Source organism: Mchenga conophoros, linkage group LG12 (genome assembly GCF_057382185.1).
Source record: "Mchenga conophoros isolate Kocher_MC1m ecotype Shallow Benthic linkage group LG12, M_conophoros_male_GT1.1, whole genome shotgun sequence".
NCBI classification, from domain to species: domain Eukaryota; kingdom Metazoa; phylum Chordata; class Actinopteri; order Cichliformes; family Cichlidae; genus Mchenga; species Mchenga conophoros.
The window spans coordinates 17574589-17595426 of NC_140537.1; the positions used below are offsets into that span (position 1 = coordinate 17574589).

The 20838-nt window shown below is 45.1% G+C and overlaps 1 protein-coding gene across 1 annotated transcript; it reads left to right on the forward strand.

The window, feature by feature from the left end:
* Positions 1 to 466: 466 nt before the first annotated feature.
* LOC146562394 (aquaporin-3-like) lies at positions 467 to 5734 on the forward strand. The gene is made up of 6 exons (XM_085294113.1): positions 467 to 662; positions 4210 to 4336; positions 4489 to 4626; positions 4722 to 4837; positions 4944 to 5161; positions 5268 to 5734. Exons 1-6 carry the CDS (start codon positions 555 to 557, stop codon positions 5470 to 5472), a joined length of 912 nt encoding a protein of 303 aa, XP_085150239.1. The 5' UTR covers positions 467 to 554; the 3' UTR covers positions 5473 to 5734.
* Positions 5735 to 20838: the final 15104 nt, after the last annotated feature.

The following is a 20838-nucleotide window of genomic DNA, read 5'->3' on the forward strand; positions in this document are numbered from 1 at the left end:
TCAGTCTCAGCTGACTGCATCTTTTCCCAGCCTTGTAAACAGCACAATTGCACAAGCACCGAAACTAGCACTATTGACTAACAACTGGCCATGAGGTCAATCTTAAGTGACTTCAGGAGAAACCTGCACTCCACTGAAATTGAAGAAGTGTGCACCATGTGCAGATAAATGGAATCAACTTTCTTGGATATCATTTGTAAAGTAGGAAAGAAAGTCATTACCTCATGATATAAATGATCCTGCTCTAATTTGGCACCATCTACAAAAGAGGCAAATTATAGCAAAGAACTGTGTTTATGTCCATTGGTGTATATATGCATGAAAGTTGAAGAGAAAGTGCCTCTGTAAGAAAAAAGGTGAAGGACTGTGAATCAAGACACACAGTGGGGCGTGGTACAGAGGGTGGGTACAAGTTCAGGCTTGCCTCTGTCCCAGCCCAGGTCTATGTATGTATTAAGAGCTCGCCTCAGCTTCACAGGCACTCAGGAGACCCTACAAGCTGTGTGTGCGTTTCTGTGTCATTTCTCAAAGTCATCAACCTGTGACAAGAAGACATGGGCAGACAAAAGGAGTATCTGGGTAAACTGTCCCGCTTCTTCCAGATCCGCAACCTGCTGCTTCGTCAAGCCTTAGCAGAGTGTCTTGGCACGCTCATCCTTGTAGTAAGTGTGTGTGTGTGTGTGTGTGTGTGTGTAGTTCTGCGTGAGAGAGTAAACATGCACTAACAATTCACTGAGTAATTAATAAATTAATACATGGAAGCACAGTTTTTACTCATGTTTCAAAGGTAACTAACAGAGAACTGAGATAGGATAGGACTGATAGGACCTGGTTAGACTTGGTTAGAGGCAGGTGAGACACGGTATTTATCCAGAGAGGGACTGCTTTTTTTTTGTTTTGTTTTTTAAAGGCTGACATCTGTGTGTATCAACTGATTAGCTGGACAGGAGAATGCAAATGGTCTTTAACAGTCAGATCCTTACCACATTCTTATAAATTACTGTGCCAGTTTTTTCCCCGCATTACGATGCTGCAGGATTTCTTAGTTTTTCCATGATAATCCGATCTCTAATTAGAAATATGACTAAAAAAATGAAACACTGCAATCTCATCAACTCACTGTAAAAAGGAAACTGGCTGGCTCTCTGCTCTTTCTGGCTCTTGGTTAAGTTCATTTAAGATTCTTTTTTTAAAAATACAATAAACAAAGTAAAATTGTAAACAACACATCAACATTAATAAATGATAAAACAAAATAAATGTTTTTTACTATCAGGAATAGGTGGGTCTCTTCTCTCTATTCATTCAGGATGAGGACCAGATGAACGGCCTGATGTGGCTATGTGAAGTCTTAACAGTCATTCGCATAGCCACATCAGGCCCGGAGTGAAAGTCCCAACATTTTATTTGCTTCTGTCGGCTGACACGGCATAAAAACATCTTGACACGAGCTCAAGGCAGTTTACATATAATGCACCTGGACAAGTGCTTAAAGTGGCCTCGGCTGCTTGAGTCGGTGAAGTTGTAGGTTTATAAAAATTCTCCTTAGATATCAGGCATTAGACGTGGCATATTTCAGTGTTAAATTCGGCGCAATTTGCAATAAATCACATAATGCAAACTTTAGTGAATGGTGTTTGTATTACTGATTGGGTATTTATGAAATAAAATATTTATTTTTATGTCATTTCAAAGTAAAAGCCATTTAGAGCATCACACATTATTTAATAAACAGGAGTAATATGGAAGTCCAAATCTCAATGCGCCTGGGTTTGAGCAGTACATAGTGTCACTACTGATGGCACAGGAGAAGGTGTGGTGCAGTTATTCATCAGGGGATACACGTCAGTAATAACATTATTGGGTAGCTGAAACTGGTATTGTGCAAAAGTCAATCAATCATGAAAATGAATCATATCACAGAAATACATTTGCGAACACAATTTTACAGGCATAAATAATATTTTTGCACATATAAAGTGATTCCCTAAGAGCTGAAATCTTGTCATATCTGAGCATGTGGGCAGTGTATAGGGCTGTTTGATATAACGATATATATTGGATGACGATATAAAAACGTCTATCGTTTCATTTTACACTATTGTTTGTTTCATGGTGTCGCAAAATAAACTGTTTACGGCAATATTTTTTCATCGTTTTTATGGTCACTGTAGTGGCTATATTAATTTCTTAAAGTTCTCTGTTTGAGATTTTGGTCATATCGCACAGCCCTGGCAGTGTATGTTAAATAGAGGACAAAATAAGTGACAGGCCTAAAAATCCGTAGCCGGCACATGAGAAAGGGTCTAAGGCTACGTTCACACTGCAGGTCTTAATGCTCAATTCCGATTTTTTGATCAAATCCGATTTTTTTTTTGTCTGCTCGTTCACACTACAAATAAAATGCGACAGCAAACGCGCTCTAGTGTGAACGCTCAAAGCGGCCCGCATGCGCAAAAGAAGACGTCAAACACAACGCGCTCTGTTTAGACCCAGACCAAACAATATTGTTTGACTGATGGCCCTTAACATAAAGACTTCGGACTTCACATTTCCCAATTTTTGCTTTAAGTTATTTTGTTATTTACATAATAATGTAAATAACCTAATAATGATCCTTATTGCTGTTTAAGAGAGGAGCGGTGCTTCAAAGGATAGTTGCAGATTTCTGTCAGAATCTGCAGATTATGCAGTACAAATAAAATGTTAACGTTTCTCCAACGTTGTCTTCCCAACAGTTTCACTGACATCTACACTGGATGGCTAGGAAGCGTTCGCGATGTCTTCTCGGGCGCTGATAATTGGCTTCAGTCTTGTGTCGGTGACGTAAAAGGCGGATTTAATGCGACTTGACCGTTCAAACAGCAGTCGCTTTCTAAAACATCGGATATGTATCGGATTCAGTACCACATACGAAAGTGACCCAGATCGGATTTGAAAATATCGGATTTGCGCCGTTCACACTGTCATAGCATGATCGGATATGGGTCGCATAGGGTCAAAAAAATCGGATTTGATGCGCTTTCACCTGCAGTGTGAACGTAGCCTAATCCGATTTGATGCGCTTTCACCTGCAGTGTGAACGTAGCCTAATCGGATTTGATGCGCTTTCACCTGCAGTGTGAACGTAGCCTAATCAGATTTGATGCGCTTTCACCTGCAGTGTGAACGTAGCCTAGCTACGTTCACACTGCAGGCGAAAGCGCATCAAATCCGATTTTTTTGGCTACGTTCACACTGCAGGCGAAAGCGCATCAAATCCGATTTTTTTGACCCTATGCGACCCATATCCGATCATGCTATGACAGTGTGAACGGCGCAAATCCGATATTTTCAAATCCGATCTGGGTCACTTTCGTATGTGGTACTGAATCCGATACATATCCGATGTTTTAGAAAGCGACTGCTGTTTGAACGGTCAAGTCGCATTAAATCCGCCTTTTACGTCACCGACACAAGACTGAAGCCAATTATCAGCGCCAGAGAAGCGCCCGAGAAGACATCGCGAACGCTTCCTAGCCATCCAGTGTAGATGTCAGTGAAACTGTTGGGAAGACAATGTGAACATTTTATTTGTACTGTATAATCTGCAGATTCTGACAGAAATCTGCAGCTATCATTTGAAGCACCGCTCCTCTCTTAAACAGCAATAAGGATCATTATTAGGTTATTTACATTATTATGTAAATAACAAAATAACTTAAAGCAAAAATTGGGAAACGAAGTCCGAAGTCTGCATATTAAGGGCCATCAGTCAAACAATACTGTTGCTCTGGGTCTAAACAGAGCTCGTTGTGTGTGACAGCTTCTTTTGCGCATGCGGGCCGCTTTGAGCGTTCACACTAGAGCGCGTTTGCTGTCGCATTTTATTTGTAGTGTGAACGAGCAGACAAAAAAATCGGATTTGATCAAAAAATCGGAATTGAGCATTAAGACCTGCAGTGTGAACGTAGCCTAAGTGTAAGGGTGGAAGCGTAGGTAGGCACCGATGTGGATGTCTACAGCCATCTGTAAAATACTGTCCAGGCTCTGTCATGGTTTGGGGCTGCAAGCCTTTGGTTCCTGGGATCTTGTCAAACCTATGATTATATAACTGTCAATATATCAGTATATCAACTGTTTCAACAACAGAAACAACCATAATGTTGTGTACTTTGTTGTGTAACTTACTAGGATCCAGCTGAACTTGCTTTTCTACTCTTTCTTCAGATGTTTGGCTGTGGTGCTGTGGCCCAGCGGGTGTTGAGCGGTGGTTCCCATGGCTTGTTCCTTACTGTCAACTTTGCCTTTGGCTTTGCTGCCATGTTAGGCATCTTGGTCTGTGGCCAAGTGTCAGGTAATCAATCAGATTTATGGAAGTGTATGATATAATCAGCTATGGGTGTGCGTGTGTGTGTTTGTGTGTGTGGCTTTACTTTAGGCAAGGCTGTAATTTTGTGTGATTATGGACTGCACACACTGACATAATGTCAACATCTGCATTTGCAGGCGGCCATCTCAACCCAGCAGTAACTTTTGCCTTGTGTCTGCTTGGAAGAGAGCGCTGGAGAAAGTTTCCCATGTACTTCCTCTTTCAGACAATTGGTGCTTTTTTTGGTTCCGCTATTATTTTTGGCATGTACTATGGTAAGTGAAGACTTCCAGTGGTGAGTCAGAATTATCTTGTTTTTTTTTAAGAAAAAAAAAATCCATGGTACATTTCATTGTTTGTATCCCTCTAGATGCTCTGTTGCTCCGTCCTGGAAGTTTTAATTTTACTAGCATTAACAACACGGCTGGCATATTTTCAACTTACCCTGCGAGGCATCTCACACTTGTCAATGGTTTCTTTGATCAGGTGCTCTTTTGAAACTCAAACATGTATCATACACATAATTTCAACTCTGAAATAATAAATGATATATCCCATTATTCCTTCTTACTTGTACCCCTCCTCAACACAGATTATTGGCACAACAGCGCTCATAGTTTGTGTTCTGGCCATTGTGGATCCTTACAACAACCCTATCCCCCAAGGGCTGGAAGCCTTCACTGTGGGATTTGTGGTTCTTGTCATTGGATTGTCCATGGGCTTTAATTCTGGCTATGCAGTCAATCCTGCCAGAGACTTTGGACCACGTCTTTTCACCTCTATGTCTGGGTGGGGGGGTGCTGTTTTCACGTAAGTAGACAGATTTTATGCATTTTTCCTTCACATTGCCCTTCCACTGCTCTCTGTTTGTTAACCCTTTTTATCTGGCAATAAGTGTGATCCTGTCTGCCCGCAGGGCTAGAGACTGCTGGTTCCTGGTCCCTATTTTTGCCCCATTCCTTGGTTCCATTCTTGGCGTAGTGATTTACCAGTTGATGGTTGGTTTCCACACAGAGGGAGAAGCACGTGACAAGAAACAGGGGACAGTCCAGGAGAACCTCCAACTTGCCAATGTTGCTTCCTCAAACAACTCTAAAGAGGCTACCAAAGAAATTTACTGAAGGTCTTGCAGAAATACAGCTAGTCACTGCATTTGGGAATGCACAGTATAACAGCAGCATGTTTATTTCCTGCCATTTTTCTCAAGCTATCTCTGTCTGTTTGGATTTTTCCCCAGATAGTTATCAGGTCTTGTTACTGTATCGGAGTTTTGAAAAATGACTGTGTAAGTAGAAAAGCAAATTCAGAAACACAGAATTACATTAATTCTTTTATGAGATGATTTTGTATTTGATTCTCTATAAAACTTCAGTTTTTACACTACTTTATGTTTAATGTTTTTTTTTAAGATAGGTAGTGTATGCATATATATATATATATATATATATATATATATATATATATATATATATATATTCAGACAGACCTTTCTCTATTAGTTTCTGTGCTTTTTTGTGCTTTTTTTTGCCTATTTCAATGTTAATCTGCTTGAAAATAGTAAAGTATATTTCGTTTAAAGTTCATAACAGCCAGCAACATATTTTAGTGCAGACTGTGTTAGCTGTGTTCTCAGGTGTTGACAGATTGTGGTGAGATTATAATCTGCCACTGCCACCTTTTCTCTGAAACCAGCTAGAGCTGCTATGATTTTAAAACTGAACTTTTTTCCCTGAAAAAATGATTTTAATGTCATTCAACACTATCAAGTACTTTTAATTTCATGCTTGAAACAACATTTATGTTCTATGTGCAGAAACATATTCCATATGGTTTTTAATATCTTATATGTGGGTGTATTCACTGAGGTGTACCAGATTGGAGAGTGAATATTTTGTAAGTAGGATAAGGGGAAAAACTTTTGCATTTATAAAATAAAGTTCTGTTTTGTTTTTTTAGTGCTGTTTACTGTTGGTTGTGCAGCTTGACACTGCTTTCTCATGTTTGTCACAAATGGATAAAGGTCACTCTTTCGAGGATGCCAATGTTCACATTTTGGACAGAGAGGACAGATGGTTTGAAAGAGGAGTGAAAGAAGCCATCTATGTCCACTGTGAGCGACCATCTTTGAACAGAGGCGGTGGTTTACGACACCAACTGTCTGCCATCTATAATCCAGTTTTGAGATCCCTTCCCAGACGCCTTAACGCCCACTCACATCCTGGGCCATCTGACCTCAGGAATTCGCATGATAAGGTGGGGTCAGGTTTCACAATGAGCTCACCCGAAACCCTGGCTGATTGGGACCCACACCCAGTTTCACACCTTGGCTCAGGCGATTAGAGGATCATCAGGGGGTCCTTTTGTCCCTCTGTGGGGGGATACTCCCACTAGGTTTAAATATGGGACTCCCCACCATTTGACCTTAGAACTTAAGAAGCTTCTCGGATGAGAGGTGAAACGTCTTCAAGCAACTTAAAGAAGTCCAGACGCTTTTCTTTGCAAGCTCCTTTGACTGGTACAACTGCGATTACAGGGTGACAGTTTTGAATCAAAATCTGGAAAATAATGTTACTAAAGCTTTGAAATGTAATATGATCTAGTATTACACCCTTTGGATCCCTTTGGACTCGCCCCTACTTGTTAAAGGTGTCACTGAAATTAGGACGGCTGCTGACACCGAGACGCTTAATTTGAACATCGCATCAGATGAAGCTTATCTGCATATGTTTAATGTACCTGCTGTAGCTTTACTGCATATTTTCGCGGTGTAAAACAAAAAACGGTGGATGTGAGCTTTTACAACGTTCGTTTTTCTTCATGTTGGAGCTTGTTGAACCGGTGGCTTAATGAAAGACTTACGCAAGCTTTTTGCCAGTAAAGATTTTAAGGGCGATTACTCGAACAAGAGTTGCCGTTTTGGCCCATTTTGTTTCCACTCACCCACCTCTTTGCCTCTAGCTGTGTGTGTGTGCACGAGCTCATCGTTAAACAATGACATCATCTTCACTGCTGTTGCTGCGACTGGGACTGAGGGCTGCCTGGACCCAGTGATGTCATACTTGTTATTCACACGTGTGCTCCTAGATACGTTTGCACTGCAGATCTATTTTTAGTCAAAAATGTGGGTGACAAGTGAGCGCAAGAGATTCTCGAAAATGTCTTTTCAATCTTGTTTTAATTACAACATTTGTACAAAACAAGTCAGAAAATAAATCAAATGCTTGTTTTTTTGTTTTTTTTGTTTTTGTTTTTTTTCTAAATGACATCAGAAACAGCAGTATGCGACATTACGTGATGGCAGAGCTTCAGTTCATCCTTTGTCATTTTTTTTTTTTTTTTTTTTTTTTAATAAATAGGACAGGGGGAATGAATGAGAGAAAGAGGGGGAGAGAAAGAAAGAAAACCAAAGGGGAGAAGAGACGGTGAGAAGGGGGGGGAAGAGAGAGAGAAAAAAAAAAGAACTCCTGGGTCACCTGTATGGAGAAAAAAAAAAAAACAAACAAAAAAAACAAACAGAGGAGACAGCAAACAACAAAGAGCAACATAATAATAGAGAAAACAAAGCACCATCACAATAAACTAGCTAGTCATAGATATCAATATTTACTAAATAATAAACGATATTGTGCAGCACGCAAGATAGACAGCGCACAGTGTGCTTTGAGGCAGCAGCCAAGAAAGCTTTAGTCCGCGTCTGTGAATACCCATGTGTGCATACCTGTGTGGATCAGCATGCTTGCATTCCAAAGGTTTCTCCATGTAATGATCTGCTAGGGAGTGTGGGGGGGCCACAGCCCCGTCCTCCAGGGTGTGAAGCGGGTATGGAGGAGATCAAAACTCCAGACATCCAGAGGCCCCCAGAACACAAGAGACCATGGAAGACCAACAGAGGGGCAGCCGCGCCACTGTCCCAGTAAGAGCTGAGGAGAGTCCCAGATGAGGGCTCGCCCAGCAGCCGCGGAGCAGAAGTCAGGGGGAGTTGCAGTGACGCGCCCGTGAGCTCCGCCGGCCCCCAGCTGTGCCTGAGTGACCGAGCCCCAGGCCGAGAGGCCGGGGACACCCCACCTCCAAAGGGGCCCGAGCGAGCCCCAGACCCCAGGCCCCGACAAGCGGCCGCCAAGGAGTGAGCCGGTGTGTACCCGGACGCCCACCCCCAGACACAAAGAACCACCAACACACCGACACCTGAGGGAGTCCGCCACCGGCAGGGGAAGTGGTGGTGGGTGGAGATAGGCCTCCAAACCTTGGAGGGCCTGAGGTGTCCCCAGAGAGGTGGCGTCTGATACCCAACCTGACATATAGACACAGACATACAGGCACACACAGACACAAACATCCATTCCCACCCTCATGCTCTCATATGCACTCACTCCACACTCAACCAACGTGGAGACAGACATAAAGAGACGCTGTACACACAATCACACTCCCCAAGCGTACTCTACAAACCGGGTCTAGGTACCCTTGCCCCTGGAGGGGGGAATTGCACCCAGACCCAGGTGGTGTTACCCTTTTCCCTGCGGTGGGGAGAGGCAGACCACCCCGACTCTGCAGCAGCAGGGAGGCCCCACACCCCAGACCGCAGTCGGACGGCCAACTCCTCCTACTAGCCCTCCCGCTCCAGCAGGCCGCAGAGAATGGGGGTGGGAGAAGACTCCAAACCTCCCTCCACCCGCTCATTGTAGTGTTGATGCATATGTGTTCTAAGGTGCAATTAAAACCCAGGAGGGCATGGAGCTACCTGCCAAGGAGCAGCAGGTAAGCGCATAGTCCCTCCTGCTAGCCCTCAATGACTAAGTGTATTTAAAATTGAGAGGTGGGCAACGACGTCAGGGGTGAGGTATACACCCTGATGGTAATTTGGACTCCGTGATTGTGCCCACCCCCAAGATCCTATATGTATGTGTAATGAGAGTGTGAATAATGTGAATGTCTAAGTTGTGGGATAAAATTGAGGCAGAGCAGCCAGAAGGGGACGGGGGGGGGGGGGGGGGGGGTAGCCTCCTCTGCACCCTGGTGACATACCCCCACTCCAAGGCCCTGCATGTGTGGGTGGTTGTGGAGGAGCGGGAAGAGGGAGGCAGCTGGAGATGGGGAGGGAAGGAAGGGAGGGGCAGGTAACCCCTCCCTGGGGCCAGCTCCCCCGCTGACCCCAGTAGGCACTCCCACCCTTCGCGACCCGCCAGGGAAGGGGGGCCCAGGCCCATCAGACCGGGGCCCAGTGCAGTAGCGCCCTCCGGCTCCACAGAGCCCTGGACAGTCCACCCAACCCCACCACAGAGAAAACTGCACCCACCCCACCATCCACACATCTTCCAGACTACATAAGACGGTAAACGCCCAGGCTGAGATCTTCCTCCACCTCTCCTGTATCTCCCCCTCCTGCAGAGAGTTCCTGAAGAGAAGAAAGCTCCTGCAAGATGTGACCATCCCCCCCACCAGTTGAAGAGCCCCCCAGGCGGCTCGACGCACCGGCGGCACCCTGCTCCAGGGCCGGGCCCCCATGCACCCACCTGCCCACAACCCCGGCAACACACCAACCAGGACCCAAGCCCCCGAGGCCCGGCCCGGGCCCCAGCCCAGAGACGGAGCGCCCCCAGAACCTCACGCCCATCCCGGACCCACCCAGGGGCAGCCAGGTTGCCAGGTCAGTAACCCACGTCCGTCAGCACAGACCCTCCCCTAGCCCCGCTGCACGCAGCCGCGAGGAAACAGTCACCTGAGAGCCAACAGAGCCCCCAACCGGACGTGACCGCTACCCCGGGTTGAGCCCCCCAAGGAAGATGCCTCCGGGGAACCCCCCGACGCCCTAAGCCTGTCCCTACCCCCTCACCAATCACAACAGTGAAGGCGGGACCAAACTATGACCCCCCACCCCCACTAGGTGATGGAGCTGATAAAAGGGGCCCAGAGCAATTGATCTAATGTGGTGGCAGAGGCTGTGTCAAGACTAATGTAATCTAATAATTAATTTCTATATTGGTTAGAATTAAGATTATTTTTATTTTTCCAGTTCATGAGGACTGTTTTCTTGGCTATGCATAGGGCAGTGAAGATCATATGGGCTATATTCTTTTCTGAAGTGACATTATCTAAGCTGCCCAGTAGACACACTAAGGGGGAAGTTGGAATGTTACATTTCAGACACTTTGATAAGTCTTCACATATCTCGCGCCAAAACTTTTGCACTGGTGGACAGAACCAAAGAGCGTGGATGTAATTGTCTGGTGTATTGCCTTGACAGTGTGAGCAGTTGTTGGAAGATGTAAAGCCCATCTTGAACATCCGATGACCTGTATAGTGCACTCTATGAAGTATTTTGTATTGTATTAATTGCAGACTGGGATTTTTAATTAATTTAAAAGTTTTTAAGCAAATCTGAGACCAGAAGTTTTGGTCTAGGTTGACTGATAAATCTGCTTCCCACTTTGCAGTAGGAAGGGATATTGATTCATCTAATTTAGAAAGTGTTCTGTATATTTTAGATAATAATTTGGGGGATTTAAGAGTAAGAAAATGTGCCGCACTTAGTGGTGTTTGTAATTCAACTTGACTGAGGTTAAATTTCTTTTTTACTATGGATTTAATTTGTTGATATTCTAAAAACCTTGTCTTGTTGATCCCATATTGTTCAACTAGTCTGTCAAATGGAATAAATTCTGTTCCCTCTAATATATGTTCTAAGTATTTAATTCCTTTACAACTCCATTCTGGGAAATTAATCATATTATTGTTTTGTAATATGTCAGGGTTATTCCAGATAGGTGTACGTTTGCATGGGATTAATGAAGACTCCGTTATTTTTAGAAACTCCCACCATGCTGTTAGAGAAAAGCTGATGTTGATACTTTTAAAGCATTCATGTCTTTTGATGTTTGAGCTAATAAATGGTAGGTCCGAAATCTCTAGATCCTTGCATAGTGCCTGTTCAACATCTAGCCAGGGCTCAACTAAGAAGGTATGTTTTAACCATTCTGAGATGAACTGAAGCCTGTTGGCTAAGAAGTATTGGTGAAAATTAGGCAGATCTAATCCTCCTCTATCCTTGGTTCTTTGTAGCGTTTTTAAGCTAATACGCGGGGGTTTATCTTTCCAAAGGAATTTGGAAATATATGAATCCAGAGATCTGAACCAATCTTGTGATGGTTTGTTAGGGATCATCAAAAATAAGTAATTTATTTTTGGCAAGATCATCATTTTTATAGTGGCGACCCTTCCCATGAGTGATATGGGTAAAGATTTCCATCTAGTCAGATCGCCTTCTACTTTCTTTAGAAGTGGGATGTGGTTTAGTTTAGTTAAGTCTGAAAGCTTAGGAGAGATATTAATACCTAAATATTTAATATTTCCGGATTGCAGTGGGGCAGAGGAAGAATTATGGAAGGAGCAGTTAATGGGGAGAACTGTAGATTTTGGCCAGTTAATTGAATAATCTGAAACTCTTGAAAACCAGTTTATTAAAGTAATTACCTCAGAGAGGTTGGTTTGTGTGTTTTGCAGAAAAAGCAACACATCATCCGCATAGAGACTGATTTTATGTTCTATGTTCTTACATTTTATGCCCTTAATTGTTGTAGCCTGTCTAAATGCTGCTGCTAGAGGTTCGATAAAAATTGCAAAAAGTGAAGGGGAGAGTGGGCATCCCTGTCTGGTGCCCCTCAGGAGACAGAAGCTGGAGGATGTCTGGTCATTTGTTCTGATACGAGCCGTTGGGGAATTGTATAATATTCTTATCCAGTTTATGAAAGAGTTTCCAAAACCAAATTTGTGTAAAGTTGCGAATAAAAATTTCCAATTAACTCTGTCAAATGCTTTTTCTGCATCTAGAGATAATATTATGGTTTCGATGTTTTTATCGTATGAGTAGTCTATTAAATTAAGTAATCTACGATCAAATGCTTGTAATAGCATATGAATACTCAGTTATTTGCCATCTTTGTTTTTCTTATTCTTTGCCTTTTAAGAATTTGCATTTACTTGCCATTTATCAACAAGATATGTGGATACCCAGTTTTTATCCAAGTGTAAGGGAGAGAAAATGAGGGCAAATCTGTTCTTGCAGAGAAAGTATTCTGGCTGTCAGTGTGATCCAGTGGGCTCGTCCATTTACTTTCAACAGGTCTTAGCATGCTAAGGCCTGTTGAAAGTAGCATGTCACCCTGCATGCTTAGCATGCTAAGGCCTGTTGAAAGTAAATGGACGAACCCACTGGATCACACTGACAGCCAGAATACTTTCAGAACAGATTTGCCCTCATTTTCTCGCCTGCAGGTCACCCTGCATGCTTAGCATGCTAAGGCCTGTTGAAAGTAAATGGACGAACCCACTGGATCACACTGACAGCCACCCTGCAAGTGCACCTGTATCTCGTCCAAACATGCAGGGTCACCCTGCATGTTTGGACGAGATTACCCTGGAAAGTCCCTCTTAAACACGAATACAGTTTTCTGTCCACCAAAACTGTTCGTACCATGTCATTTTTTCCCTCTTTCATGCTTAATGCTTAGTGTGGCGAGACGAGGATGGGGTATAAAGTAAATACTCTTTGCAGTTTTAAAAAGACAACGCCACCCTGGGAATTTCACCCAGAGAATACTGGAAATGACACTAAATCACCAAAAAGGCACTTAGGTTCGCTATACTCAGTCCAGAGACGAGGTTCAATGATCAACAAATTCACAATTTATTAATAATTATTTAAAACACCATATAAAAGCACAATCATAAATATTCAAGTACAAATATGCTTAAAAAGGTATTCAGAGCTGAGGCTTACCAGTGGAGGGGCAGGGATGCCACACACAAACTAAAGAAAGAAAACACACCCAAAACACAAGTGCAACACACTATCACACACACTCACACTAATAAACTAAACAAGGCAGGTGTGTACACTCAAGGGATCCCACCACCAAGGCACCCTAGTCTCCTCCACGTCGGCACTCCGCATCTGAATAAAAAGAAACAAAGAAAATTTTAATATATTACAACAAACTAATGTGTAGCACCGGGGGATAACCCAACTGCAAGACCACACTGGTGATCCACAGCTAGAAAAAGGGCCTCCCACCAGTGGTGTAACAGAGAATCCAAACTACAAATCAAAAAGCAATAAAACAACATACAATCTGAATAAAACTAAAATCTGGAGCAAACGGAATCGCCGTACTGCTCCAACTTGCCGTCCACACGACGATAAGTTAACAGTCAATCAATATGCACGCCAGCTGACTCCGATAACCGGCATGCATATGGCCGTTGTCCTCGCCGACGTCCACTGAAAAAGCTGACAGCAGCAGGGAAAGAATTCTCACAACGGGAACAGACGGTAAAAGCACAGCAAGGCAAAACAGCAGCACTTCAGTTCACGTAACTTGGCGCAAAACTAAGGCCCACACTTCCTGCGAAACATAATAAATAATTACTATAAAAGAACAATAGAAGGCAGAGAGCGTAACAAAAGTTGATTACGTACCAAGTAAGCCGGGTCATAGAATGTAAGCAGAATAGCTCAGAGGAGGCTTCTATAGCTACGACCAGCCGCGATGGAGACTTTAGAGGAGTAACCCACAAACGATCTCTACCACACCGAGGAAGTCAGGTGACCAAAAAGGAGATCACAGGCAAGCAATGCAGAGACACTCAAATGGCCACTATTTATACCAGCGCCCCCTAATGGGCCAGGCTGAAAGTGGGTTGGACCGCGGGATAACATTCATCCTGCCACATTCTACCCCTCCTTCTTGCATCGTCGCCCCGACGATGAATTACAAAGACACCCAGATTAGTCCCAAGGCCTAAAAAAATGCAGAGACAGCATGTACCCTAGGCTCAGAAATAGAGTTAGCAGCCCCTTGTGCCACCTCCCCTGTTGGTCTTGGGAGATGATGGATGTTTGAATGCTGGCCAGCTGTGGACCGGGTTGTTTTTCGCACCACCACATTTCTTGTATCAGAACTCGTAGAGGGAGCAGGAAGAGAGCTAGATGGAACTGGTGCTACACTCGGAGTAACTGTACAAGTGGCTGGAACATCGGAAGTTCGGTCTTCTGGTGGAAGCAACAACTCAGGGCTACTTGGAATCACTGCCACTGGGCTGTAAGATGGTGAAACATTTACTTGAGGAGCTCCTATGCTCAGGAATAACAGGTCACTGTCACGTGATGAGTCATGTCCTGGTTCTGGGGAGGATATTTCTGGGCCATGTGAGCTACTGCTTGGAGCAGGCCCTTCTGATGGTGTAGCTGCCGTTACCACAGCCTTCAACAAGGTACGATGAACATGCTTCACACTGCTGGGATCATCTGCAGGTGCAATGGTATATACTGCCCCACCTCCTTTAGGTGCCTTCAGGATTCTATATACCACGGGTTTCCATCGATCTTGGATTTTACATCTCCCTCTTCCACTCAGATCGCGCAGGAACACCAACTGGCCATTGTTCAATGGTGCCTCTTTCACCTTTTTATCGTGGTGCCTCTTTCTGCGGTCGGCAGCCAATTGCAATCGTTCCTTGGCTCCTTCCTGTACAACCTGTAGCTGGGCTTGATGCTCCTGAATCCACTCGTGCACATCTCCACTGATGGGGTCCGGTACTCTGCCCAACAGAAAGTCCACTGGCAACCTGGGTTCTTGCCCAAACATCAATAAGAATGGGGTTTCCCCAGTAGCCTGATGTGGAGTGGTATTATAACAGTAGAGTAACTGGGGCAAACATACATTCCAGTCTCTTTTTCTGGATACTGGCAGGGTCCACAACAAATTGTGCAAAGTCCTATTAAAACGTTCACACTGACCATTTCCAGCCGGATGATAAGGAGTAGTGTGGGACTTCTCGATACCATAAAACCTGCAGAGCTGCTGGATCAGGGAGCTTTCAAAGTTACGACCCTGATCGGAATGGATACGCGCTGGTACACCAAACTTCGAAAACCACTCAGTCACGAGAACCTGGGCCACTGTAGCAGCACATTGGTCACGAGTGGGGACAGCCAATGTATACTTGCTGAAAACATCAGTCATCACCAAAACGTTCTCCAGCCCATTCCGGGAAGGTTCGAGCAAGGTGTAATCAATGGCCAAGATTTCATTTGGTCGAGAAGCCAACAAATGTCCCATGAAACTTTGAGCTGCTGGTTGGGTGTCTTTTGCAACTTGGCAACGTTCGCATCTCTGACACCAACGAGCTACCTCAGCAGACATACCTGGCCAGTAGCACCGTGAGCGGAGAAGCGCTAGGGTCCTTTCCACACCTTGATGGCCGTGCTCCTGATGAACATGAGTCAACACCTGCTCAATTAGTGCACTAGGCAGCAAAAGCTGAAGTACCACCTCGGCACCGTCAGGGCGATGAACCTGACGATACAGAACTCCTTCCCTTTCGATCAGACGATCCCATTGTCGTAGCAGCACCAGAGCAAGTGGAGCAAGCTGCTGCCGCTCCTCAAAGCTGGGTCGCTGCTTCCGTCTCCAGAACACCAAGATCTCCTTTATCACTGAGTCGACCTGTTGGAGGGTATGAAGATCAGGAGTAGTGAGATGGGGCAAAACTGTAATGGCAGCTTGTGATACCTCAGCTGGTCCCAGCCGCAAGGCTTGTTGAAGAGGTCCAGGCAAGGCTGTACCAGGAACCATGGCTTTAATCTCCTGAGGATCAGGTGGATGCTGGCGAGATAAAGCGTCTGCATTCTTATTACTCCTTCCTGACCTGTACTTTAAGTCAAAGTCAAACGAAGCGAGCTGAGCTGCCCAGCGCTGTTCAGTAGCCCCAAGTTTAGCAGAAGACAAGTGACTAAGAGGATTGTTGTCGGTGTAAACAATACACTTGTGGCCCAACAAGTACTCTCTAAATTTCTCAGTCATGGCCCACTTAAGTGCCAAAAACTCCAGCTTCATTGAGCTATAATTTAGCATATTGCGCTCAGTGGGCCTCAAACCCCGACTGGCATAGGCTATTGGCCTCACCTTACCTCCCTGCTCCTGGGAAAGCACTGCCCCTAGGCCGGCATGGCTGGCATCCACTTCTAAAATAAAAGGCAAAGAGAAATCTGCATAAGCGAGCACTGGTGCTGTTGTCAGTTTAGTCTTTAATGCCTCAAAACTTTGAGCACACTCTGCAGTCCAGTTCTCCACGACACCATGCTCTGACCTCTTCTTTGATTTTCTGCCTCCCCACTCTGCCACCAGTCTATGCAGAGGTGCCGCCAACTTGGCAAAACCCTCCACAAAACGGCGATAATAGCTGGCAAACTCAAGGAAGGAGCGTAGTTCCGAAACAGTCTTAGGAGGCTGCCAGTTAGCCACCACTTCCACCTTGCTAGGGTCCGTAGAGACACCTTGATCGGAGATGACATGGCCTAGGTAGCGAACCTCCCGCTGGAAAAAGGCACATTTGGCAAGCTTGGCTTTTAAACCTTCCTGCTGAAGCCGACCTAGCACCACATCCAGCCGCTCAAGATGTTGCGATACTGTTGATGAAAAGATTACAATGCCATCAAGATAGAGAAGCAGAGACTGGCACTGTTGATCACCGAAAAGGCGTTGCATTAGTCTCTGGAAGGTGCTAGGGGCATTACAGAGCCCAAATGGCATTCGGTTCCATTCAAATAGGCCGAAAGGAGTACAGAAGGCAGTCTTGGGCCTATCCTCTTCCGTAACTGGGACCTGATTATAGCCACTTGCTAAATCCATGGTGGAAAACCAACGGGCACCAGTCAGCGCATCTAAGGATTCTTCAATGCGCGGCAGGGGGAATGCATCTTTCCTTGTCTTGTTGTTCAGTTGCCGATAATCAACACACATGCGCGGGCTGCCATCCTTCTTCTTAACGAGCACAATGGGAGAAGCATAGGGGCTGCTACTCTCTCTAATCACCTCGGCCCCTAACAACTGGTTAATATGCTCTTTCACAACCTCGTACTCTGAAGGGGGGATGCGCCTATAACGCTGCCGCACGGGGATATCGTCTAAGACTGGAATGTCATGGGAGATCAAGTTAGTGCAACCCAAATCAGTGTCATGAGCAGAAAAGACCGAGCTGTATTTCTTAAGGAGAGACCTCACCTGTCCCTGTTCCTCTGCTGACAGTTTAGACAAATCAATCCCTTCCATCTGATCCTGCACAGTAGGAGTGGCGGTGTAAGATGCCATTGTGGCTACGTTAGGGAGTACTTCTGTCACACCAGCGGGCAAACTGACCACATGAACATCTTCCAGGGTCCCTATAACGGTCCTAGGGTAAAGCAAGACCGCCGTAGTCCCTACATCAACTGGTATGTATGCAGTACCTCTAACCACTCGAACCAATGCAGGGGACGCTAAAAGTCCAGCAGGCAAGTTAACATCAGTAGGTTCAAATAACACAGTGGCACCTGAATATTGCTCAGAACAGGTGGCGGCCACTACTTTCATTACACCACCCGGAATGCAACATGCTCGCTTACCCCTCACTCTCACATGGCCAGACAAATCCAGTGGGGCTCTTATACTAACGTCATGGCACTCTTGCAGTGCCTGCACAAGGGGTTTAGGGACCTCTGTGGCAAAGCCCAAACTAAACAATGCTTCACCGTGTTGCCCAAAAAGCTCGTGGTAACACTTCCGAATGACATTCATCCCCAATACACCCGGAACCGTGGAAGGTCCTGCACCTGGAGGATCTTTAACGATCAGCACGCCACACTGTGGAAGGAACTTGTCACAGAGCTCTACACTTAGCTCGATGTAGCCAAGGTAAGGGATGGACAACCCATTAGCCGCTTTAAGCTGCAACCAATGACAAGCTTGGAGACGCTCTTGACCCCAGGACTCAAAATGCTGGCGGAAAAAACTCTCAGTAATGGTAGAGACCATGGACCCTGTATCAACCAAACAAGGTACTTTTATACCGCCCATGTCCACATCTATATGAGGACAGGATGAAATTAATTTCGAGACTGCCTCTGGACCATTAGAAACAACCCTTGAGCCAATAGACACCCCACCCGAACTGTGGCTCGGCAATACGGAGGGTGCTAGTTTTCCGAAGCCGTATTTAAAGGAGAGTGCCTGCGATTATGCAGAGGGGCCTGCGGAGGAGGCCGGGAACGAGGAACGCGTTCCCCATCACACTCCCGAGCAACATGTCCAGGTTGCTGACAACGACGGCATATAATGGAGTCGCCCCGTCCTGAGCGAGGCATTCGATGGGGGCCCTGCAATCGAGCAATGCTCTGAGTGAGCTGATTAAGTTGCTCCTGCTGGCGCTTTAACAATTCCTTCATCTCGCTCATCTCAGACAAATGGGTAGACTGAGCTATTCCTGAGGGACCGCTATGGACCCCATACTGAATGCCATAAACAGAAGGGACAGAACTGCTTCTATGCCTAACGCCACTAGGCAACCCTTCACGTTCCCACCTAATAGCTTCCCCTCTAATCTCCAGCAATGTCAGTGTGGGCTGCCTCCTTACTAGCTGCTTTAACTCCCGCCGCAAGGTACTATCTAAGACCTGTTCAACAAATTGATCTCTTAATAAAACGTCAGCATTGGGCATGCCATTAGGGGCACTCGATTTAACTTTCTCCATAAGACCCAAGAGAGCGAGGGAAAACTCTTGCAGCGTCTCACTTTCCTGCTGTTTTCTAGAGAAGAAAGCTTCCTGCAATGCTACATAGGAGTCTGAACAGCCATACAGTTCTTGCAATATAGTGATTATCTTAGCAGGATCAGTCCTCTCTGCACTAGAGCGATATTTGATCTCCTCACGTGCTTCCCCTTCTAGGTGGTCAAACAGGAAAAATGCTTTATCAGCCAAAGACAAATGACGTGCTCTAGCACAACCTTCTATTTCCTCCAACCATTCATTCAACCCTATACCTGATTTTCCTCTAAACATAGGGCACTTTCTGTCACGGGGCACAAAAACTAGTCTCTCTGCTACAGAGACACCAGCCGTTGGGGGGTTAACAGATGATGCAGTTGAAGTAGAAGGTGTAGCACTAGTACCTGACCCAACAGCCCTCTCCTGACGCAGCCTCTCATTGTCTGCTTTCAGCTGCGCGATCAAGTCCCTGAGTTCCTGTAACTCTTCCTCCATCTCTGTAACACAGCTGTGAAATCCCACACCAAAGTAGCTGCTGCTTTGCCTTTATTCTGTACAAAATAATATAAAAAACAATTTACGTTACACCAAACAAAAAAAGAAGAACACACGTCTCTGTTTTAAAGAGTATATCCTGTCGACAACAACGCCAAGTTTGTGGCGAGACGAGGATGGGGTATAAAGTAAATACTCTTTGCAGTTTTAAAAAGACAACGCCACCCTGGGAATTTCACCCAGAGAATACTGGAAATGACACTAAATCACCAAAAAGGCACTTAGGTTCGCTATACTCAGTCCAGAGACGAGGTTCAATGATCAACAAATTCACAATTTATTAATAATTATTTAAAACACCATATAAAAGCACAATCATAAATATTCAAGTACAAATATGCTTAAAAAGGTATTCAGAGCTGAGGCTTACCAGTGGAGGGGCAGGGATGCCACACACAAACTAAAGAAAGAAAACACACCCAAAACACAAGTGCAACACACTATCACACACACTCACACTAATAAACTAAGGCAGGTGTGTACACTCAAGGGATCCCACCACCAAGGCACCCTAGTCTCCTCCACGTCGGCACTCCGCATCTGAATAAAAAGAAACAAAGAAAATTTTAATATATTACAACAAACTAATGTGTAGCACCGGGGGATAACCCAACTGCAAGACCACACTGGTGATCCACAGCTAGAAAAAGGGCCTCCCACCAGTGGTGTAACAGAGAATCCAAACTACAAATCAAAAAGCAATAAAACAACATACAATCTGAATAAAACTCTAAAATCTGGAGCAAACGGAATCGCCGTACTGCTCCAACTTGCCGTCCACACGACGATAAGTTAACAGTCAATCAATATGCACGCCAGCTGACTCCGATAACCGGCATGCATATGGCCGTTGTCCTCGCCGACGTCCACTGAAAAAGCTGACAGCAGCAGGGAAAGAATTCTCACAACGGGAACAGACGGTAAAAGCACAGCAAGGCAAAACAGCAGCACTTCAGTTCACGTAGCTTGGCGCAAAACTAAGGCCCACACTTCCTGCGAAACATAATAAATAATTACTATAAAAGAACAATAGAAGACAGAGAGCGTAACAAAAGTTGATTACGTACCAAGTAAGCCGGGTCATAGAATGTAAGCAGAATAGCTCAGAGGAGGCTTCTATAGCTACGACCAGCCGCGATGGAGACTTTAGAGGAGTAACCCACAAACGATCTCTACCACACCGAGGAAGTCAGGTGACCAAAAAGGAGATCACAGGCAAGCAATGCAGAGACACTCAAATGGCCACTATTTATACCAGCGCCCCCTAATGGGCCAGGCTGAAAGTGGGTTGGACCGCGGGATAACATTCATCCTGCCACATTCGCATGCAGGTCACCATCACCCTGCATGC